The sequence below is a fragment of the Physeter macrocephalus genome, unplaced genomic scaffold (assembly GCF_002837175.3).
Source record: "Physeter macrocephalus isolate SW-GA unplaced genomic scaffold, ASM283717v5 random_1000, whole genome shotgun sequence".
NCBI classification, from domain to species: domain Eukaryota; kingdom Metazoa; phylum Chordata; class Mammalia; order Artiodactyla; family Physeteridae; genus Physeter; species Physeter macrocephalus.
Genome location: NW_021146769.1, coordinates 6,890 through 23,571, shown reverse-complemented (window position 1 = coordinate 23,571; position 16,682 = coordinate 6,890). Strand labels below are relative to the sequence as shown.

The following is a 16,682-nucleotide window of genomic DNA, read 5'->3' as shown; positions in this document are numbered from 1 at the left end:
CCCTGCCCTCCAGGGGTTCACCCTCAGGTGGGAGACAATTACATAAAGAGATGATTGTAGAACTGTCTCCTCCGCCCACAGTGTCTCAACCACACTGAACAGCATGGGAGATCCTGAGCAAGTGGTACTATTTGGAGCCTTTGCTTAAACTGCCCCTCTGCCTGGCATGCCCCTCCACTCCCGCCCCACCCCCCAGTTAGCAACGGCCGCCCACCCGTGCCCCCTTCTCTGACAGCGGGTTTCCCACTGCAGCAGATCCCAACTGGAAGAGGGGAGATACCACCACCTTAATTCCAGTTCTGAAATTTTATTTTTACCTAGGATTGGACATTTCAATTAATGAATTAGGACTCTGAAGGACGACCCCTCCCAGGCAGCGTTCTGTTCGCCTATCTCTAATCCTCAACATCTAGTATGACAGCACACAGTAGGGAACAACATACACCAGAGCTTTCACAAATTGATGTATTTACTTCATTATCTGCTGATCAACTGAGTGCACGTGGGCATATCTCAGTCACTTTAAGTCACATGACTGCAAGGACACAAATGTACGCTCGCTCATCCTCTGGTTGAGAGTCCTTGGGGGACACTCGCATCCTGGTGTGGCTTCTCTCTGCATCTTCTGGCTGCTCTGCCCACTCCGGCCAGTTACCCCAACATTCCCTGCTGCCCTCCCTCCCTCCCTCTCACCCTTCCTTCCCTCTTTCCCGGCTGCTCTCCTTTCCCTCCTAAATCTATAGTGTTTGGTACATTCACAGACCTGGCTTAGCAGTTTTGTGACCTTGAAAAGGGGCTCAACCTCTCTGAGCTCCCTTCTCCCTGGCTCCCCAGGCCGGGTTCCGGGTGAAGCACTTGGTGTACATTAGGGCTCATGACTCCTCACCATGGCCCCGTGTGGTAGGTACGGTCATTACTCCGCTGGACAGACGGGGAAACCGAAGCTGAAGGAGAGGAGGTAAGTCACCCAAGAGTAACTTGTGTGGAGTTGGGACGTGACCCAGGTCTGCATTCTCCACCGATTTCAGGCTCACGATAACCCCATGACTGCTGGCTTGCTCCTCCCTGCTTTCCTGCTAAGATGGAGTGAAGTAGGCAAGGGCCGGTCAAAACAGATCACAGGTTCACACAGCCTGGACGCGCCAGCGTCTACTGCAGCTGCTCTGGCGTTCTTTGTTTTGCCACTCTGGGACACAATAAACCCCAAGATGGCAAGGACCAGGGTTTCTGCCTCTCTGGGCCGGTGTCAGGAAGAGCAGCTGCAGGGCGGACCGCCGGGCACAGTGCAACTACGGGGCTCGGGGCCCTGGGGTGACAGGCAGGGATGGCACCAGCCCACAAGGAACTAAGACCTGATATGCAGGGAGCTAGAGAGATGTGTGAGCACCTCGGGAGCGGCAGAGGACGGCTCCCTCAGAGGGATGTTTACTGGCCCCACCGCATACCACGTCCTACGTCAGGCTCTTTCATTTCATCTTATCTAATCCTAATGAAGGAGGAAACTGGACTTGAAGCCAACACCCTTGAAAAGCTGCTGAGCTGAGATTCAAATCCAGATCTGTCTGGTTCTTAAACCCATGCCCTGTCCTCTGTACAGGCAGCGATATGAGGGCACACCGGCTCTGGGTCTCAAAGAATGATGCCCAGAGTAAATGAATCACTTTCAGTGCAAAGTGAGAAAACACATTCTCCCCAAATCTCACATCATAACCCGCTGGAAAAGCAAACATAAAGGAGACACTGGAGACACAAACATGGCAAGAAGATCCGTCTGAGCAAATATCAGCTTCTCCTACCCCTGATTTCCTGCTCCCAGCCAACGAGGCTAGTGGATATTCCAAAACTGCTGCCGCTGCCGATTAGTGCCAGGAGAAGCGAGGGCCTCAATAGCAGTGTCTCCAAGGCAGCTGCGCTCACCACGTCCTGGAGTCTCAGTTTTGTTTTTTATACTGTAAGACAGAGAGATCGTTACGAGCGGGTGAGGGAAGCCAGCGGCGGGAGGGAGCACCCGGGAAGTCCTGAGAACTGTGGTCACTAGGCCTCAGCCGCCTCCTGCAAGGGCTTCTTAGAGGCAGTGGAACCCGGTCAGCAGGCATCAGATAGTCAAGTCTCTAGTTGGTTCCAATAGAAAAGGAAGCTGATGGGGTTGGGGAGAGAGGATAAGAAAGACACTGGGAACATTGGAGTTGAAAACTGTGGTGTGTCCAGTCTTCCCTTCAAGCTGAGTCTCGTTCAGAAGAAAAAAAAAAATCTCCAGTTATAGAAGACAACATCCAGAAACCAACTAGTCCGATCACTGAGTTTAGAACACAAATCCTGGACCCCACCTATGGAGAGCTGATTCAGAAGGACAGAGTGGTGGGGTGTGCTCCATCTCTCAAGGCTGTTCTAATACCAAGTGTAAGGGCCAGCAAGCCTGTCTGTATTCCTGACTCCCTTCCTGCCTCTACCAAAACAGATACTCGAATGCTTCCTCAGTAACCCTGCCTCACCCAGCTTTCCTCTCTGAGCCATCACAAGGCTGCTGCCAGCTTTGGCACTATTGCTACCAGCAAGACTGTTCTCTTCCTTCTTCCTGTGGCCCCATCTCAGCTTATTCAGCACTGTGAGGCAGAAGTTTGCCTTTAGGGATTAAGGATGCGCACCCCCTTGCAGAAAACGCAACCAGAAGGGCATCTGCCATCACCTTTGGGCTTCTGGAGGAGGGGAGCGGCTGGTGAGGGGAGCGGGGGGCCTCCACAGCACTGATCGGTCTCAACTGTGGGGCGGGGGCGACCCCTGGTGGTCACGGAGATTACAGCCCTCAACCCCCACTCGCAGGTGGAAGTCGGAGCCGAGCACTTACTTTGTTCAGGATCCAGTCAGCGTCTTCAATGGCTCGTTTAATAATCTGCTGGATCCTCTCAGGGTTGTCTTCATCCGAATGAACTTGGAAACTCTGGAGGTTTAAGCACAGGGAAAGATGACTGGGCAAAAATCACAGGCCTGGCAGCTTCAGAGCAGCAGTTGTGGGCCAGGCACACTGTGGGCACTGTACACTCAGCAGCACTCTTATCCCTCCACAGACAGTTATGATGAGCCCACCCCGAGATGAGGAAACAGGCTCAGAAACTCTAACTTGCCGTTAAGCAATGGCACCAGCAGCAGAATAATCCTCTTTGTTCAGGATCCAGTCAGCGTCTTCAATGGCTCGTTTAATAATCTGCTGGATCCTCTCAGGGTTGTCTTCATCCGAATGAACTTGGAAACTCTGGAGGTTTAAGCACAGGGAAAGATGACTGGGCAAAAATCACAGGCCTGGCAGCTTCAGAGCAGCAGTTGTGGGCCAGGCACACTGTGGGCACTGTACACTCAGCAGCACTCTTATCCCTCCACAGACAGTTATGATGAGCCCACCCCGAGATGAGGAGGAAACAGGCTCAGAAACTCTAACTTGCCGTTAAGCAATGGCACCAGCATTTGAATCCTGGACTATCTGACTACACAGCCTGTACTCCTACCAGCAGGGCGGCCGTGAAAAGGAAGACTGGCCCCAAGTTACCCCCAAATCAAGCTGGGCCCAAAGGTTATCGGGTAGCAGAGGCCTAAGGGAAACTTCCATCTCTCTGCTCCGTTTGCTCTTCCCAGGAAGCTGCTTTCACCAGGCTGAGCTCTCTGCATGGCTTCACCACAGAGAAGAGCAGGGTTTCTCCAGACCCATGCTGGAAAGCCATGCAGGGAAGGGAGAGGCAGTGGAGAGGGTGGCTTTGGAAAACCCAGCCAGGCCCAAAGCAGAGCAATGCAGGGCTGCTGTTTGCTTTGACCAGATGTTCGCCTTTGAAAAGCAACATGAGATTCAGGTTCACTGGTGTGGCTCTCATGGCCCTTCAAAAGAACTGGTTACTTCCTCTGATATGTCACTCTCAACGCCACATGTCCTCCTACTTACCTTTAGGAGCACCTCAAATGCTCACCTCCAGGAAGTCCTCCCAGACTCCCTCAGACAGCTAACTACTCCTTCTCCATGTTTCCACAACCCTCTGTTGCTACCTCTATTTTTTAATTTTCCATACTATATTTATATAAATTTTAGCTTTTAACTTTTTATTTGGAAATAATTTTTAATCTACAGAAAAGCTGCAGGAATATTACGAAAGAATTCCCTACCAGAATCACCAACTGTTACTATTTTGCCACATTTGCTTTATCATTCTCTATATGGGTTTGTATAAAAATTTCTGGAAGCATTTAAAGTTTCAGGTATCATGCCCTTAACCCCTGAATACTTTGGGTGTGTAAGCAAGGGCATTCTCTTACATAACCACAGTAATCAAATTCAGAAAGTTGAACACTGATATAATACTATTATCTAATCTACAGTCCATATTCCAGCTTCATGAATTTCCCCTATAATGTCCTTTACAATCATTGCTTTTTCTGGTCCAGGATCCAATCTGGGATCACTCCTTACACTTAGTTGTCACATCTCTTTAGTCCCCTTTAAACCAGAGCAGTCGTCTGCCTTTGTGTTTCAGGACGTTGACACATTTGAGGAGCACAGGCTGGTTATGTGGTAGATGGTTGCTCAGTCTGGGTTTACCTGATGTTTTCTCATGATTAAATTCAGGTTGTGCATTATTGGCAGGTATGCCTGTCAGAATGATGTTATGTCTCACACTCTATTTTAATTATCTGTTTAGCTGCCTTATTCAAGCCCTGGCACAGAGCTGCTGTGCTGGGTGCATCCTATTTCCGGAACAGAAACCAGAGAGAGGAGCTGGGCTGGCCAGCACTGCTTTCTGGTGGCTCTTACGGAACTGCCACCCCCAACCCCACCACCGGAAAATCCATCCCTGCCCACTGCCCCTGGCCCCCAACCCTGTGATAGCCCCCTATTACAGGAAGCCCCCCACCCCAAGCCCAGTGGACCCTACTCCCACCTGCCTGACAGCATGCTTATAATGCTCCTGGATGCCCTTGGTTGGCAGCTGCCGGCAACAGCGCAGCAGGTATCGGTAGAGCTGCAGCGGCCTCTGGACCAGCTCTGCCCCCGGTAGCGGGGCCATCTGCAAGACCTCTGTCCCTGGAAAACACAGAGCATCACTTCTAGGCATCAAGCCAATACTCAGCCCTGGCCCCCGGCTTCCAGAGCTCTGGGAAGCAGACGTATTTGATACAGTGCGGAGCCAGGTCCCCAGGGAACCCAGACCCCGAGCTCAGGCTGGGCATTCGGCTCTGCAGAAGTCTCAGCTCAGAGCAGGCCTGCAAGGACCAAAGGTGAGAGGCACAGCCTCATCCTGTCGTCTTCCTTCTGGAGACCAGCTTCAGGTGGTAGATGAGGAGGTGTCATGCCAGGAGGAATAAGGGAGATGAGCAGGAAGATCCTGCGTCACAGTCCCTGAGAAACCAGCTGACTTCAGGCAGCAGAGGGAAGAATGCGCAGAGGTCTGAGCCTCGCTACTCAAAGTGTGGTCCTGGACCAGTAGCATCGACATCACCCATGAGCTAATTAGAAACGCAGTGTCACCCCAGACCTACTGGACAGAAGCTGCAATTTAACAAGATGCTCCAGAGGATCCTGCCAGGACCTCTACTACAGCATCTTGCCTGGTGCCCCTGCCTGAAGCCTGTCACTCCCCAGTCGCCCCCACAGTGACGTCAGAATGAGTTTCGGAACCAGTTTCTCGGCTCACCCCAGAGTCAGACACAAGAAACTTCTCCCAGACCCTTTCAGCCGGCAAATAGGTCACCTCTTGTGCCTTTGCACACACAGCCCCCTCAGCATGGAGCTCCCTTCCCAGTCTCTTCCATGTGAGGAACTTGTGTTCATCCTTCCAGGGCCAGGTCAGTGTCACTTCCTTTGGGAAGCCCTTCGTGACTGTCCCTCCCTGGGGGGGTGCAGTGCCACGTTCCTGGAGCTGTAATAGCGCTTCCCACACTGCTGGGGATTCATCAGCTGCCAGACCTACTGAGCCTGGCCCGGGCCCCAGTGCTTCGTGCCCTGTTTGTTGAACTGGACTGAATGGAATCTGTTATCTCCTCTGCACAGATTTCCCCTCTCTGAGAGAGAAGCTCACTGTGTTCCAAATGGAGAAGCTAACAGACCAAGATTAAGTGAGGGGCCTTAGTTTTAAAGTAACATAAAAAGAAGACAATCCCCACCCACTCAAAAAAAAAAAAGAGAGCCAGAATACTAAATCTAAATACTAATCTATCTCAAATTAGGAAAGGACACTTACTAAGGACCTAGTTTCAGAGGCTCCTTCATTCCGTTTCCAGCATATGATCTTCCTGGCAACAATAAATGTCTGTCTCCACAGTTTAAATTTGCCCATTGCTCCTGGTACTATGGCCTTTCACTCTGACACTGGGGTGGGCAGGTGGCCGCCTGCCCCCCCCAATTCTCCCACCTGGTAACATCCTGGGATGAGCCACTGGGAATCCACCCCTCCAGGTCTCAGCCCACAAGGTCTGGGTGGGGCTCCACTCCAGGCCTGACCAATCAGAGCCCTTTATCCACATGGTCACGAGGACTGGTTCACAGATGGGCACGTGACAAACTGGTCCAATCAGAGCAAATCTCAACACCTCTGCAGGAGTGAGTGGAAAGGCTTCATTCTTTCCCTCTAGACTTGATGCTGAGAGGACTTCATCCTCAGGGAAGCCATCTTGCCTCCTCTTGAAGCCTGAGATTAAAGCCACACAGCAGATGGCAGAGCTGAGACCCTGATTGAAACCAAGTCTAAAGAAGTCACCTGAGCCCCAAAACCATGCACCTGAAGGCAGTCCCAGATTTGCCTAGGGTCCCAACAAACCGCAGGTTTGGGTTTGTTGTTTTGTCACTTGCAACCAAAAGAGTCCTAACTGATGGACAGATCTAGCCCTCCCAAATTCTGCTTCACCAATGAGCTCTGATGGTTCCAGCTCTAAGGAAGAGTGCAAACAGGGCAGGGCTCTTCAAGGTTCTCTTGCCACGTATATCAACCTGCCAGTTCGACTAGTCACACTTCAGCACAACAAACAGAGGGGAGCCACATATCATGGGGACAGAGACCTTCAAGGGCTACCACAGAGGACATACCACCGAAGACTGATGGGCAGGCTCCACTAGCAGGCTTTCCCAAACTATATAAAGTGCTAATCAAATATTGTAAAATGCTAGTCGTGTAACAGATGGTTACCATCTGCAGTCTTTAAAATTAACACTTGGAAAGAACACAACTTTGTTACATTACTTAAAAACCCAAGCAATACTTAGAAACCAACCCAGCAAGTAGGGGCGGGAGATTATTTTCAGCTCAATTATAATACTTAGTCATTCTCAGTAATAACTAGAAGAGAATGCCTGTGTGGGTCCACTCAGACGAGTTAAACTAAAAATGTTTTAATTTAATTTAAAGCATGGGTTTGCTATTAAGGCACAATGAACCTCACAGCATCATTGCTAAATCTGTAGTCAAACCCTGTAGCCCTGGGAACCCTTGCTTCGCATATCCTCCTCTTTGGATTTGACCTTAGCCTCCCCACCTGGGCTCCCTGCCTCTGTAAGGACACCTCTGTCTTCCCAGGCAACCAAAGCAAAGCCATCACAGAGACAACCTGCCTTCTCCTCAATCCCCATGCCACTGGTCTCTAAGTCCTATCAAATTCTACCTCTGGACGCCCCTCAAATCTGTCCCCTCCTCTCTATTTCCACCGCACATCCTAGGTTCAGACTCTTATCACAACTCAGGCAGACACCTGTAAGAGTTCCCAGCAATCTATTGTCTGACAATCTATTCTCCACTCAACAGCCAGAGTGAATCTTTCCAAAACATAAATCTCAGCATGTCACATTCCTGCCTAAAACCCCTGATGTCCACCCCATCCCTATCACTCATGACAACTTTTCCCAAAATGTGGGACAAAGATGAAAATATTTTAAGCAGTGTATGGAACAACATCTTTTTATTGTCATGCTTTTATATTTATTTTCATGTGTAATGAGAAAAAAAAATTCCATAATCTCATAGGTATTATGGCTTACAACAGTTTAAAAATGAACAGGCAGAAAAGTGATTTTGAAAAATGTATCAAGCAAGTAAGAATGCAGTTGAAATCCGGATATGCCAAGAATCATGAAAGTGGTATTGAACTTTGGAAAAGCACTGGTCTACAGTATAAAATCCATACTGCTTTCTATGGCCTCCAAGACCCCCTCTTGCTCTGGCCCCTGCCCACCACCCCGCATCGCATCACCCAACACTGGCTACTGAGTCCAGGCAAACTGAACTCTGATGGCACACGACACCCTGTGTCATGTTTGCCTGTTATAGTCTCAGCACCGTGACAGAATGCTTGACATATAACAGATGTATTAAGGTTCTCCAGAGAGGTAGAACCAATCAGATATATATACAGAGAGAGAGAGAAAGAAAGAGATTATAAGAGATTGGCTCACACGACTATTGAGGCTGGAAAGTTCAAAATCTGCAGAGCTGATATCCCAGTTTGAGTCAGAAGGCCAGAAGCCGCTGCAGAACCAGGAAGAGCCAATGTCCCAGTACGAAGGCTGCGTCAGGCAGGAGAATTCTCTCTGGGTAGGGAAAGGTCAGTCTATTCAGGCTTTCCAGTGCTTGGATGAGGTCCACCCACGTGAGGGAGGGCAATTTACTTTATTCAATCTCCTGATGTAAATGTTAATCTTATCCAAAAACACCTTCACAGACACACCAAGAATAATGTTTGGCCAAATATCTGGGCACCCCATGACCCAGTCAAGTTGACCCATAAACGTACCCATCACAGATGGCTTTCCATCACCTAGTGAATAAAGTCTTAAGCTCTCTAGGCGGATGCCAATTCTTAAAGCATCCTTATCTGCCCACATTCATCCGTCCTCACTCTTCTACCTGCCAGGCACATTGACAAAAACCACCTATAGTTCCTTTAATGATAATAACAATCATCATCATCGTCGTCATCATGTACAGTTATTATTACAACTGCCTTGCTGAATACTTATCATGTGACAGGCACTACTCTAAAAATGCACAAGAATTAACTAATTTTAACCTCAGTAACTCTACAAGAGGTACCATTATGCTCTCCTTTTACATATAAAGAAATGGAGGCAAAAAGAAGGGAGGAAATTTGTCCAAGGTCACACAGCTGTGAGAGCAGAAGCCAGGCTTTCCATATGGGAAGCCCGGCTCCAGAGCCCGCGGTGAGTGCTGCCTGGAACACTAGCCCCTGCCCCAAAAGGACTTTTATTCATCCTGTAATACAGTTCTGTGGTTCTTCCTAACAGCTTCCTTCACCCCCAATTTTCTTTTTAAGGGATGACTCCTTCCCATTGAGTGTGGCCTGCTGAGACTGCCGACAGTGGCTGCATCTCTCCCGGCCACAAGGAGAGCATCAGACCCAAACTAGGCCACTTGAGTATATGCCACCTCTGGAAATAGGTCCCTGAACATGGTTACAAAGAGCCGGCAAATGAGCTTATGTACCCCTGAGAAGTGTGTCCTGATCAGCTTCTTCCTGCTCTGAACTGTCCTTGAAGGTCCTGCTGCCTGGCCTCCAGAAATGTCTAGATTCCTGAACAGTTCTCGAGGCTTCTCCCTTGATTCTGTGAGCTCCTAACACTCTTCCAATGATTTCTTTTTGGTTAACTCCTCCTATCCCTCTTACTCCCACACAGAACCAGACTCTCTTCTTTATTTGTGTGTCCACAGCCTGTTGTACGTGCAGGAATCACCCGGTGTTTGCCTGTCCATCTCTCCCACCAGCCCACGAGGGCAAGGGCTGTGTCAGATCCTCCACCTCAATGCCTCAATGCCTAGCACAGTCCTGAGCACACAGTGGACTCCTCCATCAATGCTTGCTGACTGAATAACCTCAAAATCCGGGCCTCCCTCTGCTGTGGCCTCTCCCGTTGCGGAGCACAGGCTCCGGACACGCAGGCTCAGCGGCCATGGCTCACGGGCCCAGCCGCTCCGCGGCATGCGGGATCCTCCCAGGCCGGGGCGCGAACCCGGTTCCCCTGCATCGGCAGGCGGACGCGCAACCACTGCGCCACCAGGGAAGCCCCAGACTCTCTTCTTTATTTGTGTGTCCACAGCCTGTTGTACGTGCAGGAATCACCCGGTGTTTGCCTGTCCATCTCTCCCACCAGCCCACGAGGGCAAGGGCTGTGTCAGATCCTCCACCTCAATGCCTCAATGCCTAGCACAGTCCTGAGCACACAGTGGACTCCTCCATCAATGCTTGCTGACTGAATAACCTCAAAATCCAACCAATCCCCAAGCTTGAGAAAACAACAGCTCAGCCTTCTCCCTGCCTTCAGGCCCCGGAGGTCCAAATGTGGCCGAGACAGCCTGTGCTCCCGCCCATTATAAAGTGAGGACCGCTGCCGTCTGCAGGGTCCTCCATGCCTCGGTACTCCTGGCCATCACCTCTGGCAGAAACACCCTCCCTTTCCCACCCAAATACTCCAGGCCTCTTCCAGTCTCCTCAGCCTCCCTCCAGCTCACCAGCAGGAACTCCCGCAGGCCACTGACGCCTACCTCACTCAGTCTGGAGAGGCCATCAGACAAGAATATCCTCGGCTCCCCACCATCATGAAGTTCAGCCTCGCCTGAGAGCCGACTGATGCGTTAGGCATGGTGCAGTTTTACAACTACCCTCTGACAAAAAGCATTATAATCCCCACTTTGCAGATGTGGAAACTGAGGCTGAAAAGTGGGCTGACATGCCCACGGATACACAACCAGGGAGTGGTGGAGCTGGGATGTGGGCTCCGGCTCCATCTCCAGCGCTCCAACCTCCCTGAGTTCTTGAAGGAAAGGGGGCCCCTCCTTTTCCAAGGGCCCGCTAGGCTCTCAGAGGCTCTCTCCAGGATTAATCCAACACCCTTCTGAAACGTCGACTCTTCAATCCCTCCCTATGCTCAGCCAGAATGAGTCTCTAAAAACAAAAATCTCATCTGTGAGCCCCTTGCTTGATATCCTTCAATGGCACCCACAGAACAAACTCGAGGGTCATTAGTAAGTACGCATGGTGATGGAGGGGTGGGGTGTTGGAGACTTTCCCCAATCAACCACCAACCTCCACCCCATCTGTAACCAAATCCCCACGCACTCTACGTTCTTCCCGGCTCCGTCTCCTCTGTCACTTTGTCACTCCCACGGTGCCTGGCACACAGTGGCCACTAAGCAGAGGGGTGTCAGATTGAATCCTCCCTCTCCCCAGCAACTTTCAGGCCACTTCTCTGTCCCTGAGTACTGACTGAGCGGAAGAGTGAAGCATGTGGGCCCCAAACCATGGCAAGGCTGATGTGAGGATTAAATGAGAGACACAGATGCCTGGTTCATGGCGGCAGCTCACTGAATATGAGGTTCCTCTCCCAGGCCCTTCTCTGCGCCTGGAAGAGCAGCAAAAGGGAAAACAATACGTTATGATGCCCTTTTAATGCTTCTACCCAAAATAGGAATGGCCTGCTAAAGGAAGCCTCTGGTGCAGACCGAGGTCAGAAGAGGTTTGTGCATTGCATTGATTCAGTTAGCTCTCTATACATCAGAGAAAAGAAGAAATACATCTTTTTTTTAACTTTTAAATCAAACTACAGATCACGTGAAACTTATTTAGCTTTTTCCCAAATCAGAACTGAGTTCTGGTTACTCATCCTGCGGCCACCGAAGTAGCAGGCTCTCAGGAAAAGGTGTTAACTTTAATGAATAGAAACAGGGCAAAGTAGGCCACCTTTCAAAAGCAGGATGCCAAAGAGCTGAAAGTGACCTTCTCCCACTTGGTGTCAAAGAATCTCTTCTCATTGGCAGGGAGTCACCCACCTTTTCTCCCTCAAAACGTTCCCTCTAGGCAGGGCGCTGAAAGTCGTTTCGCTTCTGAGCTAAGATCTGCCCTGTAAAATTCTACTCGCTGTTCTGAGCTCTGCCCTTTGGGGCTAAAGTCTCCCTAACCTACCACCAAGGCCAGTCTGTCATTATTCAAAGTCAATCATCCCAGCCCCCCAGTCATATCTTTTCCAAGATAAGCATCCTGAAGGTGCCGTAACCCCCAATGCTTCTCCATCTCACCGCCCTCCTCTTTCTGGACACACACACATCCCTTCATTATCCATCTCACGCTTCAAAATATCGTCCAGAGGGAAAAACCATGGTTTGCTTGTGTTCTGACCGGCTCCGTGGGCACTGGCGCTCACATGGCAATGCCACCTCCTTTACTTGGGAATCCAAGGAATGCAGCCCAGGCTGCATTCTCTGCTCTGGCCCTCACATGGCCCTGGTATTCGGCTCAAAGGAACCTTTTTTCCACGAACTATTCTTAAGTCTGTTTCCCCATCTTGTATTTTATTAGTTCAGTCCAGAGTCACAATCTGCCACAATCTCTGGGATACCTGATCCTGTCTGTTATCCAACTCAATTCAGCACAACAAAAGCACAGAAACAATCACATACGAGGTACAAAGGGGGTACAAAGAGAGAGAGAAAGCCCAGCAAGCTGTGTCAGTCACCCATGCAAGGCCATTCTGAGCATCTATCCCATGTGTGACTCTGGACTCAGCCCTAGGACCACAGAGATGAACGGCCTGACGTGTTACATGGCTCTCCTACCCCTGGCCTCTGCAGAGCTGATGGCATGTCTTACTACCTAACACTCAGGGAGTGATTAGCATATGGCAGGGAGGTGTTAACAGCTTTACATGTGTTATCTCAAGTATCCTCACAACAATCTTATGGAGTAGGTCTCATTAGCCCCATTTTACAGATGAGGAAGCTGAAACTCTTGAGAGGTTAAGTAATTTGCCAGAGGCCACACAGCTAGTACATGGTCAGGTAAGGAATCAAACCTAGGCCTATTTTATTCCAAAGCCCATGCCCTTACCTGCTTCTAACACTACCTATATGTCTATATCTGAGCCACTCGCAAATGCTGCCCAGATCAGGGCTAAGGACCCCACTGAGAACTCTCCCCAGGGCTCGTCCAGGACCAGGTCCAAGCATTCATGAAAGCACCTGCCTATACTATATCCAGTTCTTGGTTTTCAACCTTCTCCATAAACCCTTGTTCCATGCTTTTCAGAAACCCAAGGACCTCATCTATGGCTTCCCCCTGCATACAGATGAAAAAACAAGTCCCAAGACTAATGTCAGTTACACAAAGAAAAGGGGCAACTAGAGAAATACTCAAAAAAAAAAAAAAAGGTCTTAGGAAACCCAAAGAGAATGTGACAGAATAAAGGAAAAGAGTGAAAACAAAGTCACAAAGGGAATTTCCTGGGAGCCAAATGGTATCACCATTACAGAGGCTGAGAAACAGGCCTTCGGCCCCACTTAATCCCACTGTCTTTCCCTAACCTGTGCCCTGACATAGGGCACATAAAAATAAATGGAAAAAAAAAAGTCATACATTAAAAAAGAAAGAAAAGAATGGAACTACAGAAAATAACCAGAAATTATGCCTCACTGAGCACTGATAAAGCTAAATTAAGCCTGCACAGGACATTGTTTAAATATGCAATTATTCTTCTGGATGGGTAAAGTTGCAATATAGGAACAGAATGGTTCTGCTCCCCCCAACTCCGGGGCTCCAGCTTGAACGCATGTTCTCCTAAGCTAGAAACGGGGAACAATCCTCGCTCCTCCAGTCTCTCTCCCACATGGTCAAGGCTCTCAAGATCCAGCCCCACGGACACTATCTCGGTTCCCAGCTCTGTAACAATGCCTCCTTATCCGCCTCTCTCCTTCCAGTCCAGCCCTCACAGTGCCACCCAAGGACACTTCCTAAAAAACACACCCTTCTCCAAAACCTCTGTGGAATGTTCTTTATCCAAGGCCCTCTGAAGTCTGGTTCCAACTTCTCTCATTAAATTCACCTTCTCTGGCCTTCGGCTTCCTCCTCTGTAAACTGGACAACAGAATATGTACCTCCTGGGGGGTTTGCAAAGATCACTCAAGCTAACATCAGTACACTGCCTAGCCTAGGGGCTGGCACGTGTTAGGTGCTTGGACGTCTCACCCTTTGCTACTCTACCTGGCTACCTGTGTTCCTTGCCGTTTGTCAGCTTCTGGAGGACAGAGACTATATCAGTCACCCCTCCATAGTCAACAGTGCCCGGTACATAACAGAAGCTCAATAAATGTGTGCTGATGGAGTCCCACTTACCAAAGAGGAACTGAAGCCAGGAAGAAAGGGACTGTCCTGAAGTCACAAGGCCAGCAGGTGGCAGAGGCAGGTCTCAAACTCAGATCCTTTGGCTCTGAATCCTCACCTCTTTCTACCACACCTGCTGTCTCAAAGGATCCTGAACATCACATTTGTCAGCCCAAACCACCCTGGGCCTTTACAGTTTGAAGTGAACCTGGTGAGCTATTCCAGCCAAAGCAAACCAGAAATATCATCCAAAAGCAAACATGCTGGTTGCAGAGTACAGCAACCAGCAACCTCAACTGAATCTAGTGACATTAGACTGCTTTGTGCCAATGGCCTTGCCCACACAGGCCACAACACACTCTACTCGAGGGCCAAAGACAGGAACTGATACATTGTACAGCTACCAGGTGTCAGATACTGGGCTGGGTACTTCAAAGGGCCTACTTAAGCTCCAATCCTGTTACTCCCACTTTACAGAGGAAGAAAACTGAGGCTCAAGGTCACACAGAAGAACCAGCTAAGAGCCACAGCTGGGCTTCCCCCTTCCTAACTCAAGCTCTTTCTACACACACCCAGGGCTTGTCTCCAAGGACACTTGAGCTGAAAGCGCCTGGTTTACCCTTTTTCTCTCGTGCTCCTCCTCCCTCTGGCCTCCTTGCTTGTCCTCACATACCCAACCACTCTTCCAGGCACCCCCGTGGCTCACACGTCCATGTATCCAAGTCTCATTTAAGAGACCTTCTCTGACCACACTATAGTCCCTTCTTCTTTTCTTCACCGCATTTTATTTTCTTCACGGCATTTTTCACCACGATATATATTTACTTGTTTGTATGCATTCCCCCACTGGAACGCAAGCTCCACGAGAGCAGGAAGTTTATTTTGTTCATGGCTGTATCCCTAGTACAGTACAGGGAAGGGAAGTTTATTTTGTTCATGGCTGTATCCCTAGTACAGTACACAGAAGGCACGTGTGTGCTGAAATAATCATTGGGCACCAATAAGGTGCTAGCTGCTGGAGTTACGGAAACAATCAAGGCAACCCCTGACCCCACAGAACTTACACAGTAACAGAGGATAATAAAAACCAAGTATTCAATTATAAGTAAATACTACAAAGTGGAATTCAGGTCCCTGAGAGCCTGGCTCATGGGGTCCCTCACCCAGTCAAGGGTCAGAGAAGGTTTCTTGAGAAAGGAACATTGAATCTGAGGTCTGAAGGACGAGTAGAGTGTGGCCGGGTGGACGTGGACGTGGACGCAGAGAGCGCACCCTGCGTCCTGCGACTAAACTAAAAGACACTGAATTGTGCACTTGAAGTGAATGAACTGTACGCTGTGTAAAAACAAACAAAAGTAAAGATTAGTCCTAAGGGCTCAGGGGTTTCGGCCATGGAGTGATTTGATCAGTTAGGCAGAACCGTAAATCAAAAGCTGAAGGTGACTCGAGGTAAGCGCGCTCACGGGGTGCTGCGGGCACTCGGCCCGTGCAAGGGCCACGACGGCTTTTGAAAATGGGCAAACTGACGCCGACGGCGGAGACGTGTGCCTGTCAGGAACATTCCACCAGCGGGCCCGGCGCCCGCAGACCCCTGGGGTCCCCGTGGCGCCCCCAACCCCCCGGCGTGCTGGGCCTCCTCCGCCCGAGCCGCCCCCGCGAGGCCTGCGGCGCGTCCAGGAGCCGCGCTCCGGGGCACACGGCTCTCCGGAGGCAAGAGGGTCGAGGAGGGAAAGGCAACGGCACTGAGTCTTCCACAAGCCGCGCCAGGCCGAGGACGCCCGAGACCCCACATCCCCAGCCAGTCCCCGCCACCACGGGTGGCTCACACCCCCATGCGCCCACCCGCGCTCCCAACCTCCGCCGGCGCCTAGCGGCTCACCGGCCTCCACAGGAAAACGTCAGCTTCGGACGCGGCGGACGCGGCGACCACCAGTGCGCTTGCGCCCCCGGATCGCCGAAGCACCGCCCCCGGATCGCCGAAGCACCGCCCCTGCAGGGCGACTTGAGCCGAGCGCCCTCTGTCGGCAGCGCGCGGGACTTGGGGTCTGTTAATGAGGAAACCCTACTGGGTGCCCTTTCCCTGATCCGAGTACCACCCGGTTGAGAAAGAAAGCTGTCCCACTCACAACCTTCTTTACCTTAAACACCCACTCTTCCTTTTGGCTTTTGCTACCTCGGATATAAGCCCTGAAGACAGGCTCTCCGCATTTTCCTGAGTATGGATTGCTGCTAAAATATGAGGGGTGTTCAAGATCTGTGAAAAGGTTTGCCGAAGGACTTTTCCTAAACCACTCTTGTTGATGACAGGAATTATATTTGGTTGGGAATCTGCGTTTTGAGTCATTTCATCAAATTACAGTCCCATAACACCTGTCAAAAGAATAAATATGAGAGTAATAGGCATGCTTCCTTTCAGACCCATCTATAATTATAATTGAGGAAAAGAATACAGAATTCAAACTCACAGCGACTGCCAGTATCATTCTTTGAAAATGAAATAATGCTGTTTTATTAAATAGGCTCTCCCCGCTTTCTAATGTTTAGAGCTAAAG

At 50.2% G+C, this 16,682-nt stretch overlaps 1 protein-coding gene across 5 annotated transcripts; it reads right to left on the bottom strand.

Moving 5' to 3' along the window:
- Nucleotides 1-711: 711 nt before the first annotated feature.
- LYRM9 (LYR motif containing 9) lies at nt 712-16,079 on the bottom strand. Of its 5 annotated transcripts, none has more exons than XR_008616864.1 (5): nt 4,920-5,079; nt 3,172-3,250; nt 2,846-2,901; nt 1,797-1,949; nt 712-1,076 (listed from the first exon to the last, which is right to left on the bottom strand). XR_008616864.1 is itself a non-coding variant. In XM_055083560.1 (5 exons), the coding sequence occupies exons 2-5, from the start codon at nt 5,043-5,045 to the stop codon at nt 1,932-1,934; spliced, it is 279 nt and encodes a 92-aa protein (XP_054939535.1). In that variant the 5' UTR covers nt 5,046-5,062; nt 16,010-16,079; the 3' UTR covers nt 712-1,931. The 5 variants fall into 5 exon arrangements, 3 of the variants coding, with proteins under 3 accessions (XP_054939535.1, XP_054939536.1, XP_007121830.1); XR_008616865.1 differs by having other exon boundaries at nt 712-1,073; XM_055083560.1 differs by adding an exon at nt 16,010-16,079 and having other exon boundaries at nt 712-1,949; nt 4,920-5,062.
- Between the last annotated feature and the right edge of the window lie 603 nt (nt 16,080-16,682).